Genomic DNA, 19,041 nt, shown 5'->3' on the forward strand with positions numbered 1-19,041 from the left:
GTTTGCTTGAGAGTGCCACTCCATACGCTGCAGAGCCTCACCACTGCCTTAATGCAAATAAGTCACTCTTAAGGCTATCCTCCTAAGCCCAGGAGGTAGAGAGCATTAATAGTAAGGTGTGGATATATATGTGTATATATATATATATATATATTACCTACTGGCTATCGCCAGTAGGTGTATATATAGTTAGGATTAATTCCCTATGGGATTTCTGAAAATTCTATGTCTAATAACTTTGGCGTTTGTGGACGGAATCGGCTGAAATTTTCAGGAAAATTGCACATTTTGTTTCTGAGCAGCCCCTGAAAATTTGGGGGGGTTTCGTCAAGGGGGGGCTGAGAAAAAAGGGGGGTCCCAAAATGCGTTTTTAACATTGAGTTTTCCATAGGGCGGTTGGACTCACTTTTAGCTCGAACGGCTGAATGGATTTGCACGAAACTTGGCAAAATTGTAGGGACTGTTAGCCCGATGTGCCTTTGCTAGGTCTCAATATATGTGCTTCAGTGGATTTTGAGAAATTAACGTTTAAATCAAGATATATATCTGTAACAGCGCTCCGGGCAGCGATCCGGTCCGCTTACTTTTCGCGTTTCGGAACTTTGCGCGCAGAAAGCTGATTGGCTCTCCGGTGTCTGTCAACATTCTAAACAGTCCGGAGCGGCCGCCATCTTGTCTCTCGGTAGGATCGAGAGAGAAGAAGAGGTGAAAAACGAAAGGGGAATTTAATGAAAGGGGGCAAGGTATCCCCCTCTTGACCCCCTAGGAATGTTGTTGGGGTTATTAAAGGGTCCTGTGGGGAAAAGAAAAAAAAATGATTTTTCATGGTAGAAGCGCTTCACGGGCCGCAAACTGGGCCGCAAACTGGTAGCAAAACGGGAATTCGCCATTTTGTGCTTCGTTAATTAAATTACTAGGTATAAGGGGGTGCGGGAGACGTATCCTAATCCCCTATGTTTCCTGAGGGTGGCTGAGGAGGCTGATATATGTTGATACATCTCTTCCAGCGGCTGTGCGTGAGCTTTTTTTTTTTTTGCTGCGTGACAGTCCGGAGCGGCCGCCATTTTGTCTCTCGGTAGGATCGAGAGAGAAGAAGAGGTGAAAAACTAAGGGGGAATTTAATGAAAGGGGGCAAGGTATCCCCCTCTTGACCCCCTAGGAATGTTGTTGGGGTTATTAAAGGGTTCCGTGGGGAAAAGAAAAAAAAATGATTTTTCACGGTAGAAGCGCTTCACGGGCCGCGAACTGGTAGCGAAACGGGAATTCGCCATTTTGTGCTTCGTTAATTAAATTACTTGGTATAAGGGGGTGCGGGAGATGTATCCTAATCCCCTATGTTTCCTGAGGGTGGCTGAGGAGGCTGATATATGTTGATACATCTCTTCCAGCGGCTGCGCCATCTTGCCTTTTTTCCAATGCCACAATTTTGTCGTGCACGGCAGCCATTTTAGATGCCAGGCTGGTCCCAGGCTATCACCTCCCCCTGCGGATGTAGTTTATGGCCCCAGCTGTAGAGAATTCAGACATGCCAACCCTCCCGATTCAGGCGTGTGACTACTGATTTCAGTGCTAGTCTCCCGCCTCCCGATTTCTGCAAGCAAAAACCCGGGGGCATATTACGAACAACTAGCGATAATTTTTGTCTCTAACTTGTTTAGAGACAAAAATTATCGCCGCACATCGGCGATTTTTATCGCAGATAAACCTTGCTATTATCGCAGAAAAGTCAGCGATATTCATGTATTATCGAGCAAATGCTCTTAGCCATGTTATCCACCTCCCATTGGATAACATGGCTAAGAACTGCTCAGAGCAGATGTTAGATTTTGGAGATATTCGCGCTTAGCGCGAATATCTCCAAAAGTTGGTAATAGAAGATAGCGATGTTAGGGACTGTTTCCAGTCGCTAACATCTTGGCACGCCACTTTGCATGTCATTAGTGATAAGTATCACTGACATGCAAAGCGGGGCCCAAGATGGTCGCTATCTCGTTTTAGCTGTCACTAACTGGTGTTAGCGACAGCTTGGTAATAGGGAGATAATTTTATCTCCGCTTTCATGGCTTTTAAAGCCAAAAAAGCGGAGATAAACCCCCTTGATAATATGCCCCACGATTCCTTGGGGGTTTCAGCTGACAGGGCTTGGTATTGCGATATTCATGTATTATCGAGCAAATGCTCTTAGCCATGTTATCCACCTCCCATTGGATAACATGGCTAAGAACTGCTCAGGGCAGGTGTTAGATTTTGGAGATATTCGCGCTTAGCGCGAATATCTCCAAAAGTTGGTAATAGAAGATAGCGATGTTAGGGACTGTTTCCAGTCGCTAACATCTTGGCACGCCACTTTGCATGTCATTAGTGATAAGTATCACTGACATGCAAAGCGGGGCCCAAGATGGTCGCTATCTCGTTTTAGCTGTCACTAACTGGTGTTAGCGACAGCTTGGTAATAGGGAGATAATTTTATCTCCGCTTTCATGGCTTTTATAGCCAAAAAAGCGGAGATAAACCCCCTTGATAATATGCCCCACGATTCCTTGGGGGTTTCAGCTGACAGGGCTTGGTATTGTGTTACATGGTAATTTTTCCAGGAAACGTCAGAGGGTCGATGCAGGGGTTCTAGAAGAGGTGATAAACCATTTAAGCCTCATGAACAAGCGCATGGTCTTTTAAAGATTTGTGTAGTACTCGGGGCGGCGGTGTGTGTGTGCCCTCTTTCAGGAGCGGGCAGGGGGGCACTGCCAGCAACTTGCCAGGTCAGGTAGTGTTCAACACGTGCATCACCCTTTCTCTGCCTGCTATTGCGCTCCATGCTTCGGAAAGGTAAGAAAAAGAACGTGCATTTGAGTTTGAAATGTCCGATCCTGCAGCAGCACACTTCCAAAGCCCACACATGACAATAACCCGATTCAAGGCCCCATTCACCCGTTTTAAAAAAAATACATAACACTCCAACAAAGTAAGATTATAAAACTTTATTAACTATTAACTTTAACGAACGGAACAAAAACTAAAAACATTTAAACATTTTTCAACACAAAAAGCTACAATGGTTAGAAGCTGTCTTTTGTGCGAATAGTCCCAAGGCAGCACAACGTGCAGAGTTCTGGACGGCACCCAGGTGATGTCGCCTGGGTGCCGCACTGGTTTAGGGATCCTACAATGCAGCACAGAAAAACAGCGTGGGGCGTCCCGGGTGGTGCGGGGGGGAGGCCTCGTCAGTAGCGGTCTGTTGTGCGAATAGTCCCAAGGCAGCAGAACGCGTTGAGATGTTGATGGGACTGTGTCCAGTGTCACATGGCTGACACAACATGTACGACAGGCACCCAGGTGATGTCCAGTAAACTGCTGCACTGGTTTTGGTATCCTACAATGCTGCTCCGAAAATTGGCGTGCGGCGGCCCGGGGGTGGGGGAGGCGGCGTGAACGGGCCTCCCCAGGTGGCGGCCATCTAGCTGAGTTGCGCCCGCTCTTGCGGCTACAGCGTCTCGCTCACCATGTTGTTGAGTTGCTCCCACTCTTGCAGTGCAGCGATAGGCGGCTGCCACATGGCTGTCAAAATGGCGGACGGCTTCTCGGTTTTGGGCCTGGTCCACTGAAATGGCCCTGGGACACCTTGGAACTCGGACGCTTGCCTGCTAGGGCTTGGGCTCCATTCTCGAAAAGCGTCCCTTCAGCCGTGAAGATTCTACAAAAGTCTTGGGGGCCCCCGACTCCCGTAGGCTTCCGGTGGGGAGCGGCTGCCATGATTGCTCGCGGAATGACCACGACGGAGCCACGAGATGGTGGTGCTCTCATGCTGACGCCAGCTTCAGTCTGAATGATCCAGAAACAAGGTGGGGCTTTCATCGTTTGGGAAAAAAAAATGTTCTAAACCAATGAAAAGTGTTAGTTTTAGGTCATATGACCAAGCCTTCCATCTTTAGGAAACCAAAAGTAAAATGAACCAATGAAAAGTTTTATAAACAAGTCACATGACCTGTTATGCGGCATAGGGCTACAAAAAGCGTAGAAAATCCGTTGGCACGTGAGGCGGCGTCAGTAGCGGACCGATGTGCGAATAGGCCGAAGGCAGCACAACGGGCCGAGATCCGGATGGTACCGAGGTGGTGTCCAGCAAATTGCCGCACTGGTGTGGCCATCCTACAATGCTGCGCCGAAAGACGGCGTGTCCAGCTGAGTTGCGGTCACTGTTGCGGTACAGTGACTCGAACGCGCCGAGATCCGGATGGCACCGAGGTGGTGTCCAGCAAATTGCCGCACTGGTGTGGCCATCCTACAATGCTGCGCCGAAAGACGGCGTGTCCAGCTGAATTGCGGTCACTGTTGCGGTACAGTGACTCGAACGCGCCGAGATCCGGATGGCACTGAGGTGGTGTCCAGCAAATTGCCGCACTGGTGTGGCCATCCTACAATGCTGCGCCGAAAGACGGCGTGTCCAGCTGAGTTGCGGTCACTGTTGCGGTACAGTGAGTCGAACGCGCTGAGATCTGGATGGCCCCGATGTTGTGTCCAGCAAGTTGCCGCACTGGTGTGGCCATCCTACAATGCTGCGCCGAAAGTCGGCGTGGGGTGCCCCGTTGGCTTATGAGGTGATGTCAGTAGTGGACCGATGTGTGAATAGGTCGGAACCAGCACAAGGCGCCAAGATCCGAATGGCAAGTCCTGGATGTTGAGTGCCTCAGTTGAGAGTTCTGAGCAGTGCTTGTAAGACTGTCTGAAGCTTATTTGCACCTGCTGCAGCTTCACTATTGCCCTGGTGTGGCCAAAGGTCGCACATGACATGGGCGGCCGGCTCCCGAGGTCCGGCGGAACTTTTTTCCTTTTCCTTTCTGCTTCTTTTCCTACAATCCGTTTCATCTGTAGACACGACCAGGTCCCTAAATGTGTGCAGGGGGACGCTATTGATTGAATGAAAATGGCGGCTTGACACAAAGCTGACTCAAGCGTTACTGTTGATGCTATACAGACAAAAATTGATTTTCAGTTTGTACATTCTTCAGGTTTTTTTTTTCCATCCAAGTCTGATTGAGAGTTTGTAGAAAAATGGCTTCAGATTTTCCACATACTACTCTTCAACATTCTTCCTAAATGTAACAATGTGAAACTCACTAGGAGAACGGCTGTTTCTGTTTCCTTTCAAAATGCTGCCAACAATATTTTCTGAATGGAAGACACCATCTTGTAGCATAAAGGGCCGAAAGGGGTTCTGGTCTGGCCGATGGTTGGTGGAGACATTTTGACTATATCTTGGACCTGCCCGGCCTCGCCCAAAATGGCGCCGGTATAAATGGGACTCGTAACTTCTTGCCCGCAAATGTATATCTAGAAAATGTTATTGTAAGTGGCCCTGTCTTATTTTAATTACAAAATGTACGTCCACCGATTCCGCAACTGTTAGACACCTTTGTTCTTGCAACCTAATGGCCCGCTCGTTACGTTCTTCTACAGTGTAAATGTCTCCTCATCATATACGATTTCAGTTTGCTCCGTGGCCGGCCCACGTGGTTATAGGCCCGTATTTGTATACTGACATTTTCACAATAAAGGTTTTTAAAACAAAACACGGTAGTAGTATTTACATTGGTAAAGTTTTTACTTTTAGTCACTGTTTTCGAATCAGTAAAAGGCAAGTGAAATAAAGCAGTCCAATTACATGACGGATAAAAGGTATAATATGTAGGAACGCAGTAAAGATAAATGGTCAAGGGCAGTTGTGTTTTTCATGTCTGCAACATAAAGTGATCGATAAGAATCTGATAATCAGGCGTATCGGCGACTAAGACAGCAGGCCGAATCTCTTTTACTCAACGGCTCCCTCATGGAAGGAAGAAACGCCCTTTTTCTCGAAAAAGGAATATATTTTACTTGCAAGACAGTTGTAAATTTTCCGGGAAAGTACATTAGCCTGGAATATTATAACATATGTTTGAAAAAAAAATATTGTTCGAAAACAATAAAAAGCGTAATTTTTAGGTCATATGACCAAGCTTTTCATCATTAAATTAACAAAAGTAAAATGAACCAATGAAAAGTTTTATTAACAAGTCACATGACCTGTTATGCTTACGTTACGCGCTGCGCGCCGCGCCTCGGATCACTTCCGGGTGCGCTAACGCGGCGTGTCATATAACGCATTACGCGACAACGTAGGTCAAGAATATAGTCAAAATGTCTCCACCAACCAGCGTTCAGAACACAACCCCTTTCAGCAGTCCAAAAAGTTCTGTTAAATGACAACAGAGGGGACAGGCAACAAGAACCATCAGTCAAAGAGGGGAGGGCAAGTTCTTCTCTTCCGGGTCATGTTGGGGCGCTACCGGAACTGATCGAATTGGTAGTCTACAGTGTTTCTGGATGTTTCAGACTAAAGCTGGCGTCAGCATGAGACCACTACCATCTCGTAGCTCCGTCGTGGCCATTCCACGAGCAATCATGGCAGCCGCTCCCCACCAGAAGCCTGCGGGAGTCGGAGGCCCCCAAGACTTTTGTAGAATCTTCACGGCTGAGGGGACGCTTTTCGAGAATTGGACCCAAGCCCTATCAGGGAAGCGTCCGAGTTCCAAGGTGTCCCAGGGCCATTTTAGTGGACCAGGCCCAAAACCGAAGAGCCGGCCGCCATTTTGAGAGTCCTGTGGCAGCCGCCTATCGCTGCACCGCAAGAGCGGGAGCAACTCAACAACATGGTGAGCGAGACGCTGTAGTCGCAAGAGCGGGCGGTAAACAGCTGAATGGCGGAAGAGGCACAGTGTAGCAAAAGCGGGCGGAATGGCAACTAAAACGGTAAAGGGGCGCCCCACTACAGCTTGTCTTCAGGTCAAACGGATTGTGGGACAAGGTCCAGAATTGAAGAGTCATCAAAAGGCAAAAAGTTCCGCCGGACCCCGGGAGCCGGCCGCCTATGTCGGGGGCGATCTCAGGCTACACCAGTGCTATAAGACTTGGGGAGGGTGTCGGAGCCAAGCGTCTTCTCCGAGTCCATGGCCATCACACCGCCCCTCAGGGGCCTCCGTCAAGTTGTTTAGGAAGCTAACATATCACATTGTTTTCTAATGCAGTCAGGTCCACAAACGACACTCACTTACTTTGAGAATAGTGAAGCTGCAGTAGGTGGAAATAAGCTTCAGACAGTGTTACAAGCACTGCTCAGAACTCTTAACTATGGCACCCAACATCCAGAACTTATGCTATTTGAGAATGGCAGTGACATCGAAGCATCTCAGGGACCAAAACCATTAACGTACTTTCACGTATGAAAATCTTACTTGGGGAGGGGGCAGGAGCGAAGCGCCCCCTCCCAGTCAGCGCCACCACACCGTATGTTGAAAATTTGAAGCCATCGTTCTACAAAGTCAACCAAACTTGGATTGAAAAATCTAGAAAAATGTACAAACTGAAAACCAGTTTTGGTCTGCATAGCATCAGTAGCAACGCTTGAGTCAGCTTTGTGTCAAGCCGCCATTTTGATTAAACAAAGCACAGGCATTGAAAAAGGCTCAAATTCAGAACTCTAAACTATGGCACCCAACATCCAGGAGCTTGCCATCCGGATCTTGGAGCCTTGTGCTGCTTTCGATCTATTCACACAACGGTCCACTACTGACATCATCTTATAAACCAACGTTATGTAAATAGTTTAATAAAATGTTTTACCCTGTTTCTTTGCTGGTGTGTTGTCTATATTTTTAATATTTGCATAGGGTTTGTCGTTATTTTGTGCGGGATGGGTGATGGAGCCGAGCTGTCTTGCAGCCCTCATGGTGTGGAGCTCAGTTCATCTCACTATTTTCGTATTTCTCATGAAGGGTTGTTCCTAATATTTCTATTTTAGCGAGGTCAAAAAGAGATCCAATTAGTGGCCTACTGATTTTGCTCGATTACTTTTATTTTTTTTACACGATTTTTCACTATCTGCAAAGACTAAACAGAGTATTGCGACTTTGTGCTTGTTTGTAAATAGAGAATGATCCAAAGAGAACCAATTCTAAAACAGTAAATGCTTGGACAACAATCAATCAAATGGAGAGACAAGCAGGCACGACGGATTACAACGGGGGCAAAGGCTTGCGTTAACTACCGTTCACTATCTGCAAAGAGAGAGTACTACTAAGACAAAAGAGGGGAGGGGGGGGGGGGGTGCAGCGTTCAAAGCACATCAGCGTGCATAAATACGAAAATGTTTTTATCTATCACGTACTTTACATTTTAAAGCTTTTCATATTTGCTATTAAAAAACCAATGAAATTCACAGAAAAAACCATAGGTTATAGTGGATATATAGTTAGGAATTTGCATTTACAAAACCTTGAAAATTCAATGAAAAAACCATTGGTTTTAGGCCATATATAGTTAGGGATTTGCATTTACAAAACCTTATTTTACTCGCATAAAACCATTGAAATTCCATATATAGTTATAAGCGCTAACTATATATCGCGCACCCGCAATCCACTGCTGATGATGTCACATATTACATCATTCATGACATGGTTAGTGACATCACTGATGACATCACTGATGACATCTCAAATGACGTCACTGATGACATCACTGAAAACATCTCATTTGACATGACTGATAACATCACTGATGATATCATTCATGTGATAATACGATGAACCTCTTCAGACTCCAATATAACCTTAGATACAATCAGTGTAAACAGACACTCACAGACTGTCCCTCATCCATGGAGTTACTCACACACCTAGTCAGTCATGCAAAGAATCAATCACACCTCCATTTCCTCAACTATACAGTTATACAAACTTTACTTATTCAAACATATACTAACACATATTTACTCTATTATACAATCCCTGATACAAGTTCACAATGATCCATACAGCCACTCACACATTCACTGGCTCTTATGCACAGTTATTTATATGTCAACTCTCACATGTACTGAGTTTTACATATGTACTTACTTTGACATGTAGCACTGAGATATCCGTTCACTCACCAATACACTCATGCACACAGTCAACCGCCCATACAGCTGTTTCCACATGCACTTTTGAAACCATACATCTAGTGAATCAACTGCTCACACATCTATGCACAGAGTCACACACCTCCCAGCCACCCACACACACACTCAGTATCCCATACAAATACTTGGGCAACCAATCAATAACCCATATAGTTACTCATATAGCTACTTATCAACACATGCAACAGTTTACAGAACAACAGATATAATGATGCACAAATTAAGACAGTTTAGTCACTAACCCATGCACTCAGTGAGACACATTTAATCACTCACTCATACAGTCAGTCATGCACCTACTAAATCCTTCATCCAGACACTTATATATCCACTCATTCTTCAATATGTAAGAGATATTTTAACTTTACAGAAACATACAGTCACTGGATGATGTCATCAGTGATGTCATCAGTGATGTCATTTGAGATGTCATCAGTGATGTCATCAGTGATGTCACTAACCATGTCATGAATGATGTAATATGTGACATCATCAGCAGTGGATTGCGGGTGCGCGATATATAGTTAGCGCTTATAACTATATATGGAATTTCAATGGTTTTATGCGAGTAAAATAAGGTTTTGTAAATGCAAATCCCTAACTATATATGGCCTAAAACCAATGGTTTTTTCATTGAATTTTCAAGGTTTTGTAAATGCAAATTCCTAACTATATATCCACTATAACCTATGGTTTTTTCTGTGAATATATATATATATATATATATACAGCAACCCTGTAAAGCAAGGTTTTACCATCAGTGACTAGTGGTCGACAGAGTAAGATGGACCTGCGATTGAGGACATTTAAGATAGCCAGTTCCATTATTCCATTTGGTCTCAAACACTGTACATTATCACCCCAATACAATTCTCACGTAAAGGGTGAGCTTGCATGCACAGGGATGTGAACCATTGTGGGTGCCCCACTAGTATAAAAAGCTTTAGTGCCTTGGTGGGCTTCCTCGTGCAATGCCACCAAGGCAAGAGTCTGCCCTCTTGGTGGGATGTGCTAACACTTCCCTGGGATGGTGAAAAAAGCCTGGGTAGGTACCTCCTCCCTCCCAGGAAAGCTAGTGTTTACAGCTATCAATGTGGTGTGCCTCAAATGCATCACCGCCCGTGATATGCAACAGTACTTGTCAAAAGCCCTTCTCGTCCTGTCCAGCCTGGAAGGTAGGAAACTTTGTTATTCAGGAGACATCCACATCCTAAGGCTATCCACACCTTTAGGGTGGGTTGAGAGGTCTGTACAGGAAGGGTTCTGCCATCTGGGTAGAAGAGTGTTGTACGCCCACAGGATATTGTCACTAGAGGGACTGGTTAGCTACAGGGTCCAATAGCCCATTGGCCACTGTCCCTCATGCCCTTAACTCCCCCTAACCAGAACCTCATTTCGGATTTTGAATCTGAGAAGAGGCACAAAGAAGACGCCACCACCAAAACCAGGACTTTGGACTCCGGGCACTGCGAAGAGAGGACACTTAAGTGCCCTGAAGAGAACATGTACTGAACCCAGGTGACGAAGTGTGTCAGTGGTGTAAACTTGTCACTCCCAGCAAGAGCGACTTCAGTGGATGCTAGAAACCAATGCAAACTCTCAAAGATTACTGGATCCAGTCCCCTGCAAGCTGCAGGAACATTGACATGCTGTGTGACAAAAATTGCAACCTGCTGGGCCTGTCAAGAGTGAACCTGAAAAGAAGTGATGTCCTGTGAGTCTGGAGTGGTAGCCAAGTTTTCACCAAATTTCAAGTCGCTGCTTCACTCCTGTCACCTTCCAGCTACTGAAGTAACCATGGATTATATTTGCCATAGCCAAGGCTTGATGATCTCCAGTTTAACTTAACTTAAACTTAAGTTAGGATTTTGTCTTAGGACCAAAACCTAAGACAAACTTAAGACAAAATCCTAACTTAAGCTTAATTTAAATTTAAATTTAACTTATATTTTAACTTAGGGCCAAAACTTAGGACAAACTGAAGACAAAATCCTAAATTAAACTTAAGTTATACTTAAGTTAGGATTTTGTCTTAAGTCCAAAACTTAAGACAAATTTAAAACAAAATCCTAACTTTACTACTCCTAAATGTCCTTTGTGAATACCAAAAATTGTAAAGTTAGGAATTTGATTCAGATTACTTTTGTGAATCGGGTCCCAGGTCAACAGGACAGTATCATCCAGTTTTGCGGTGATAAAGACTCTTAGGAAGGTGTTTCCCGTTTCTTTCTCTGCACGCAAATCAGCAGCTGTAGCACTGATTATGTCCAGTATGGATCATTGCAACGCACTTTACCTTTACAATAACGAGACAGACATCGACAATTTACAGCTTGTCCAGAATGCTGCAGCAAGACTCATTTTGAACTTTCCTAAATATCATTCAGTGTCTGCTGCTGTTTGAAAATTGCATTGTCTCCCTGCCACTAAACGGATTGCCTCCAAGGCCTTAGGCCTTGTTCCTAAGGCACTTCACAACTAAGGTTGAAGGATTCTCAACAGTTTTCAGGATAGCTCACAAGAATGACAAGAGTATGAGGAACAAATGAGACCGCTGTAGCAGTCTTCTATCCCAAACAATTAAAGCAGGCCTGTTCTCCCAACCCACTTTTATACTGCATATCCTGTTGGGGGTAGAAAGAAACCTAGTGTGGCCCCTTGCACTGTCTCCATCACATACTGTTTCTAAACAGAATGGATCCAGAGCAGAGCCTGGCCTTCCCCACCTGTCAACAGGCAGGGTCAGACTAGCTTATATGGCTATTTAGCAGTATGCAAAGGGTTTGTCTTACAGCTCAGTGTATGGGCTGGTTCTTTGGCTGTTTGTGGGTCTATTTATTTTTCAGTGGGTTGGGTTTTACTGTAGATTTATCTGATATCGCCACGCACATTGCCTGCAGCAAGCAGAAATGCATTAAATTACCATTCTTTTGCAAAATACTAATACTGCTTGACTTTACAAGTTTAAAGCTATCCTGCTTTTTCAAATGTGAGCCACTTCTAATTTGGTGGCCAGGCCTATATCAGTTTCAGAGTCCAACCCTGCGTATAGGTTAGGAGGCCTACTAGGCCCCTGCCGTTGATATTGACTTTCTATACTTGCTTTGTCTGTGTCATAAACTTGCATCCGTCCTGTATCGAATATGTACTGTACCAGAGGAAAGCTTGCACTGCTTTCTACCTGTGCTGAATTTTACCTACTACAATGTTACCCACAACAAGTATTGACCACCATTAGACGCATTGCCAACGCATACTTACATTATGTACTATGGCATTAATGTACCTAATTACCCCTTTCTGATACAATTGCAATGTTCACATTAGTTAAAATGATTGTGGGCACAAACTCCTCATTTGATTATTTGATTCTTCTATGGGTTAAGACAAATATGGTTTCCATGAGCAGTGCCAAATGGACTGTCTCATGTAAATCATTACATATTTCCTATACCTCTTCAAGTCTTCTTCAACATTAAATATGGAGTCTAGATAAGGTGTTAGCTGTGTCGTTTTTTGGCTTGGATGAATGCTGGTTACTTCTTGTAACAATACACTGAGAGCCTCTTTGCATTGCATGGCAACACGACCCTAGAGTCTGTCATTTACTTAACTGAATTTTCTAGGCATGCATTTTACTAATGTAGTTGTAAGTAATTGATTAAAGTAAATTAGCCATGCAGCACTATTTTACTCAATTATGGGGGAACCATAACGTTGAAAATAATGTATTGCTAACTTGTTTTCTCTTTTTTTTTTAGTGAGGCGCCCTTAATTCCCCTGCCACCAGGAGTTGAACTCAAGTAAGTACCTTGCTCCAGGTCAAAAGCTTCACGGTTGTCCCCTTCTTCCTCCAAGTGTTCTGTTTGGCGCCAGGTGTCGGGCATCATTTGTCTTTAATGTTTTGTACAGCTGTTGGTAGGTGGATCAGGAATCCTTTACTGTTCTTCAGACCTATTTGGGAATGCCAAATGTCAATTTGCATGCTACTTTTGTGGTATATAGCCAAGCGGGTGCTGCACTCTTGAAACGTGTTTAAGGACCTACATGTCTTTGAAAGTCACCGATAAGCACTCGTGTGCACTGAGATTGAAGAGTAAATGACTGTTGGTGAACCTGACAGTTAAAGACTGAAAACATTCATGGCAAGCGCAGTGAATCACTCTGTAGTACACTCAGGTATATACTGAGGCCACAGCACATACGACAGTGCAGAGTGCAGAGTTGTGTGAGGAGAGTTCTATAAGGCGCAATGACTGATGTTACAGAAGGTTGCGTTGGTGTATGTGCAGTGCTGTAGTTTAAAAACTCAGAAGGCTCTAGAGATTGAAGAGCCGGTCGGCACATTGTAGCAACCGGAGGTGTATTGGTGCTTACCTATGCGCCATGTGAGGACGACGTGAGGGAAGGGTGAAGAGCTGAGCCAATCACAGCGGTTGGGTGGCATCTATGCCTCAACACACCCATTGTGGTAGGAGCATCCAAACTTAAAGGGGCGTCTCAAGTTTGTGTATTGAGGGGTATGCACAAGTCAATACCTTTAAAGGAAAATATTTAATGGGGAAATGCTCAAAGTTGTGTAGTGCATTTCTGATCAAGCTAAAATCCAAGAAGCATACCGAATAGTGCTTTGTGGCATTTCGTATGAAATCAATGTAACTTACAGAATATTGCCAAGGGGAACTGATTGAATATTTCTAAGCTTCACAGTTGAAGTATTTCCAATGGATAGATTCACTATCAGTGTGACTGATTCAAAAAGTAAAACATGGATTTCACAGCAGTTGATGTTAGTCCAGTTTCAGCTCCACAAAACCTTTTAGCAAAACCAGGCACTCTATCCATTAAATGGGATGAATAGGTATATGTCTTTGATAATTATTTGGATACATTAGATTCACAAGACTTTAGTTAAAGCAGGAAGGGAGCGTTTCTACTTGTTAGCTTGGGAAAGAGGGTGAACATATATTTAAGTGCCTTCCTCTTATAATGGATGATCAAGGACAACCTATAGAAGATATATTTGAGGAGTTCCAGAAAAGATTGGAAAAATGATTTGCGAAAGAGACCAATGTTGTGATGAGAATGTTTAAGTTTTACACTCAGCCTCAGAGAGTTGGAGAATCTATAGAAACATTTATCACTAGACTACGAGAACTCTCAAGTGTAGGTTTAGGGCGATGGCCGAAGAGATGATCAGTAATTAATTGACTGTCCAATGTAGAAGCAGAAAAACACAGGAGTGGTTGTTGGCTGCAAAAGAACCAACTCTGAAGGATGCAATTGACATTGCAAAAATAGTGGAGGAATCTGAGTACTGCATGATGAGATGATTTTTCATCAGACTCTTTTGACACTTCTTCTGTTATAGACCTTACTCTGTCATGGATAAGTGTTTCTTTTTATGGCTAAAATGCACTTATTTAGTCCCACCTAGAAAATATGTTTTAAATTACACTTTTCTTAAATCTTTCTATTCCTTTGGATTGAATTTGTGACTGTTTCTTCTTATTGATCAATTGCCATTATTTACTAGAATGCTCTGCTACATACCTGGTTGATGAAGTGTTGAGACCTCACTCGTCTTCACATAAACTGAAAAGAGACTTGTCCATTGTGAATATTTCAGCTATTCCAGTAACTGATGGAATTGTTTGGGATAAAGTTCCTTTAGTTATATTCGGACCTACAGAGATCCTGCAGATACCATATGTGTTTAGGGTTTCTATGGGTGATTTCATTGTACCTTGGTTATGTTCTAATGATAGGGATGCTGAAAAGGTATACTCCATGATCTTGGAGTTGGAATAGTACACTGTTTTTTTAATCGAAGGTTCTATATTTAATTTCTGCTAATTATGGTGAAATGCTCTGTTACCGTCATTATGGACATCACTATTTGAATCGAGCTAGTGTTCAATGCACATTTTTTACTTGCACACAATGGGAAAATTGCCCAACTCCCCCTCAAGGTTGATGAATTTATATATTTTTTCTGAATATGACACATCAGATCTGAAATCATATTATTTCATATTAATGCCTACACCACCAAAGAAATATATGCTTAAACAAACTAAGCTAATACAAACAGCTTTGTTTGCCAACCAATTAGCTGTCAAAGGCTAAGATTATTGGAAGGATATAATTGAAAATAAATCAATTTGGGGTATCAAACCTTGGCACGTTCAGGGGATGGAAACCTTGTTCAGAGCCTGTTTAATTCCAACACAAATGATGTTTCTGAATGACACTGTTCAACAGACCACTTGTCTAGAGTTGACTAAAACGAAAGGTACAAATCCACCCAATATTCCTTCTATTGCCAGCTTCTAAAAATTGGCAGACAGTTTAGGCGGTCACTTCAAACTGTCAAAAATGGTTGCGTACCTTGGCATTACCTTAATTCCAGATACCTATACTTCCCTTTCAATCAAACATGTAAACAACACCTAATGGACAACAAAGATGACCCGTACACAATGTTACATCTCAGGAAATTAGAACAGCTCCCATTCACAATAGCAGAAACATACTCTACTGTTTGGTTAATTCACAGCGTAATATTTTTTCTGATTTCAACATTTCAGTTCACAGCTTGCGTATAAATTTCACCGTTGGTAGATATGAACCCCTAGGAGGCAGCTTCATTAATGAATTGGTGTCACTGCCATTTTCCTATTGGTATGAACATGCAAACAAAGAGGTCTTCCTTACTAGAAAACAATGCAACTCTTCTGTTGGACATTCACTCATTTGTAAACATGTGACCATTCATGGCGCATGTAATGCATCGGTAGCGAATTTGGCCTGATTTACCAAAAGGATTACCAGCCTTTGTAATGCTACCCCTCCTTACTGTCCTTTCTAATTGAAGTTATTTAATGTTAAGTGATCAGGACTGTTCAGGACTGTTCCAGAATGCGAGCTGGGATCCATATATTTTATCAGTCTCCCAGATAGTAACCTGCTGTAACAAAATCCTCTTCCCTCCTACGCAAGAGGGTATGTATAGTTCGTTGTGGCATTCTATTCCAACTTTGAAGGCAGATTTTAACAAGCTAAGCAGACTCAAAATTCTATTGTTTCAAAAATAAGCAGTACTAACATCTGCACAAGTTGCAAGGACATCTAGACAGATACAGTCCTGCATTTTGGTGAATTAGTTAATTGCCTTATAATGCATCTAATACGGCCGACTTTGCTTACTTTCCTAAAGGTGAGGGCTCTGGCTTAGTTAGTTCCTTCTAGACAATCTTTGGAGCAATACCTTATTTTATTAATTCCCTTTTTCCCCAGTGTGTCCAGCTGGTGTTATTCCTCATTTCAGCATTTTGGTCCTATTTTTGCTCCTCCGCAATGGATGTTCTGTTTACAAGCCTACTGGAACTACCACTGCTCAACCTGTGCTGTGAGTGCATGCTTAGACTCGTCAGAATCCTCTTGATTCAAGAACTGGATCTTGACTGGTCATTAACCTTCTGACATGCCTGGCTTACCTGCGCACAACCCGTGTTTCACTGCCTCTGGTGTCCTTTTGAATGGGCATTCTGATGGCTGGCTCTGAAGATGCTGGCTCCCATGGACATGCACCTTCTGATGAGTCCATTAGCAACCCATTTTCTGAGTTATCTCCTGGGCCTATGGCTTCTCCAGAATTCGAGCTATGACTGAGCCATTCCTTGCAGAGAAAAGGAGTGTATTGGCACATGGATTACTAAATACTGGCTTTAATAACAGAGATGTAGGTTACCTGGTTATGTTCTCAGTAACTGCTCTCGCCAGTTTGTGAATTGGGCTATTGAACAGTCATCATCAATGGAGATGGAATCCTTTCTGGATTCATACACTTTTGAATTTGTGAAGTACATCTTGAATACCTCCAACTGCTTAACCTGGCAACATTTTCCAAATTGAATTTGTTTTTTTTAACTATGATTATAATTTTTTTTATATAACATGCTTATTATCAAAGCATTTATTTTGCTCGCTTGTGCTTTTGATTCTTTATTTATAATGATCATATTACTGTCACGACCAAGGAGAGGGTGCAATGTGTTCCTTTTAGGGCTCACTGTACTTCTACCCTATGTATGCCTAACTGCACATCTTATAGGCGGCTTTGCCTGCACACTGCACATTTGTTTTCATGCCATGATAATATTTTAGAAGTACATTGCACATGTTTTATTATTCAGTGCATCTTCCCGGGATTCAATCTGAACATTTGGTACAAGGTCAAACAACAGCATACCTTGTTTTTCTCGGTGGTCGGTCACCACCTCATTCTAACATATAGACATACCAAAGAGACCCAGCTGTTGTTTTTGAGCATGGCATTTCTTTTTGAAACCCCAAAACAGAGAAGAGGATTCTTGCTGAGAATAAATCCTGAGACTAGAGTGCCAGGTCTATGCAATCTGAGATGTAGACCAGCTAACTAGAAATGCCAGGTATGGGGCCCAGTACTAGTCCCAGAGATCTCAGTTATATCACTATACTCACGTACTGAGGGTAGGCGCAGGTAGATTTATTGTTCACCATGACAGGACTTTTTAATGCACACATTTTATTAATAATGCTAATCATGCTGCTAAGTTCCAATATTTTTCTAATTGCAGCACAGTTACTTTATGATAGAGCATGATAGTTTCAATAAATATTGTAAACATTCCTCGTGTCTCTTTTCTGTTTATTGTGGACATGCATGAGTGAAAGAACGAAAGGTGATGATCGATTCCCACACCCTCTGTGATGGTTCAGAGTGTTGTGTTCTGTGGGTGCTAATTTACCTGTTACTCTGGGAAGGTTAGGAGGGCTGGTAAGGCACCATGATCTAGTCGGATTTGGGCCCATCGGTACTGATGTGGTACAGTGACTCAGTCCTGACATACTAACGTTCTGTGATCCCAGGCAATGTCTTGTTTCTAAGCAGAATTCCTGCAACAGAGTCAAACAATGCAAAATGTGTTGGGCTTCCTCAGATCCTGGGCTAGTGATCAAAAAGGGTCAGAGTGGTATGATAGTCGTCCCTAATTTTGATGGGATGATAGTAGTACGCTTTGTAGTCCTAAATCCATGCACACCCTGTTGCATCACGAGGAGCTGCATCAGTGTTGCAGCTTAATTAAACCATGAGTCAGTGATAATTGCTCTCTGGTGGGATACAGAAATAATCAAGTTTGAATTTGAATAACATTCTAATGTACTTCCTTTTGCTTTCTCTTGCAGCTATTGGTCAAATCACTCTTTCTGGTTGAATAACGGCATGAGCGTCCCGACAAATGGATCAGACGTGGTGATCCCTGCAGGTATTGGAAATAAGCATGCAGGGCCAGCTTTAGGGCGTTGTGAAAGCTACATCCGGACCTGACACTAACTTTGGTGGGGGGGCTCTGTGTTCAAAAATTACTTGTTGATTGTTTAAAAACTACATTTGATTTATAAACATTTGAACTTCCTTGTGCATTAAGTCATGTTCACCCTAAATTATACAAAAAAGTATTTTCAGGGAACATTAAAAGTGTCAAGATAACTCTGGTGATTAATGCTTCTTATGGTGAGAGATCAGAATTTAATCTAGTGGCAGATTTGGCTCATCATAAGGTAGCGCAGAGGGTTAATGCCCCTGCTATAAAGAACGTGTAACATCCAGATCACAGAAGTTCATATGAGTGAAGTAGGAGTAGCACTATAAAAAAAACAAAATACTTTTCAGGGAAAGACTATCAGGTGATGAGGTGCACTATTGAAGAGTGGTAGTGACCGTGGTATTGAGGGAATTCATGAAAAAGGAGGTCTTGGGGGGGGGGGGGGCTAAAAAGATTATCACACTAGGCACTGCCAATTTTAAACCCATATTATGCTGTTGTCATAATATACATCATATTTCAATGGAAACCTTGCATTATTGAGCCCTTATTCAGTTTGGCTTAACAAAATGGGTAGAACTCAATTCTCATCAATATTTTCAGAAGTTGGAACTATATGCAAAGTGAGTATGATCCAGCATATATTTCAACCTAGAAGAAAAATTAGTTGAC

The 19,041-nt window shown here is 43.0% G+C and overlaps 1 protein-coding gene and 1 long non-coding RNA gene across 3 annotated transcripts in view; one reads left to right on the forward strand and one right to left on the reverse strand.

Moving 5' to 3' along the window:
* The window catches only part of LOC147724578 (fibrocystin-L-like), a 1,433,379-nt gene that overhangs the window by 1,083,805 nt on the left and 330,533 nt on the right, over nucleotides 1-19,041 (forward strand). The window contains exons 57-58 of the mRNA XM_086966122.1: nucleotides 12,760-12,801; nucleotides 18,230-18,309. Of these exons, the coding sequence (XP_086822248.1) occupies nucleotides 12,760-12,801; nucleotides 18,230-18,309 (122 nt within the window). The remainder of the gene's footprint in view (nucleotides 1-12,759; nucleotides 12,802-18,229; nucleotides 18,310-19,041) is intronic.
* The window catches only part of LOC147724579 (uncharacterized), an 81,181-nt gene that overhangs the window by 12,128 nt on the left and 50,012 nt on the right, over nucleotides 1-19,041 (reverse strand). Inside the window, exon 4 of one of the 2 annotated variants that reach the window (XR_015309926.1) lies at nucleotides 12,810-12,952. The exons of the other annotated variant lie outside the window; for it this stretch is intronic. This is a non-coding gene — a long non-coding RNA (uncharacterized LOC147724579). The remainder of the gene's footprint in view (nucleotides 1-12,809; nucleotides 12,953-19,041) is intronic. 2 annotated transcript variants of the gene reach the window in all.

This window comes from Lissotriton vulgaris, chromosome 4_1, assembly GCF_964263255.1.
Source record: "Lissotriton vulgaris chromosome 4_1, aLisVul1.2, whole genome shotgun sequence".
Taxonomy (NCBI): Eukaryota; Metazoa; Chordata; class Amphibia; order Caudata; family Salamandridae; genus Lissotriton; species Lissotriton vulgaris.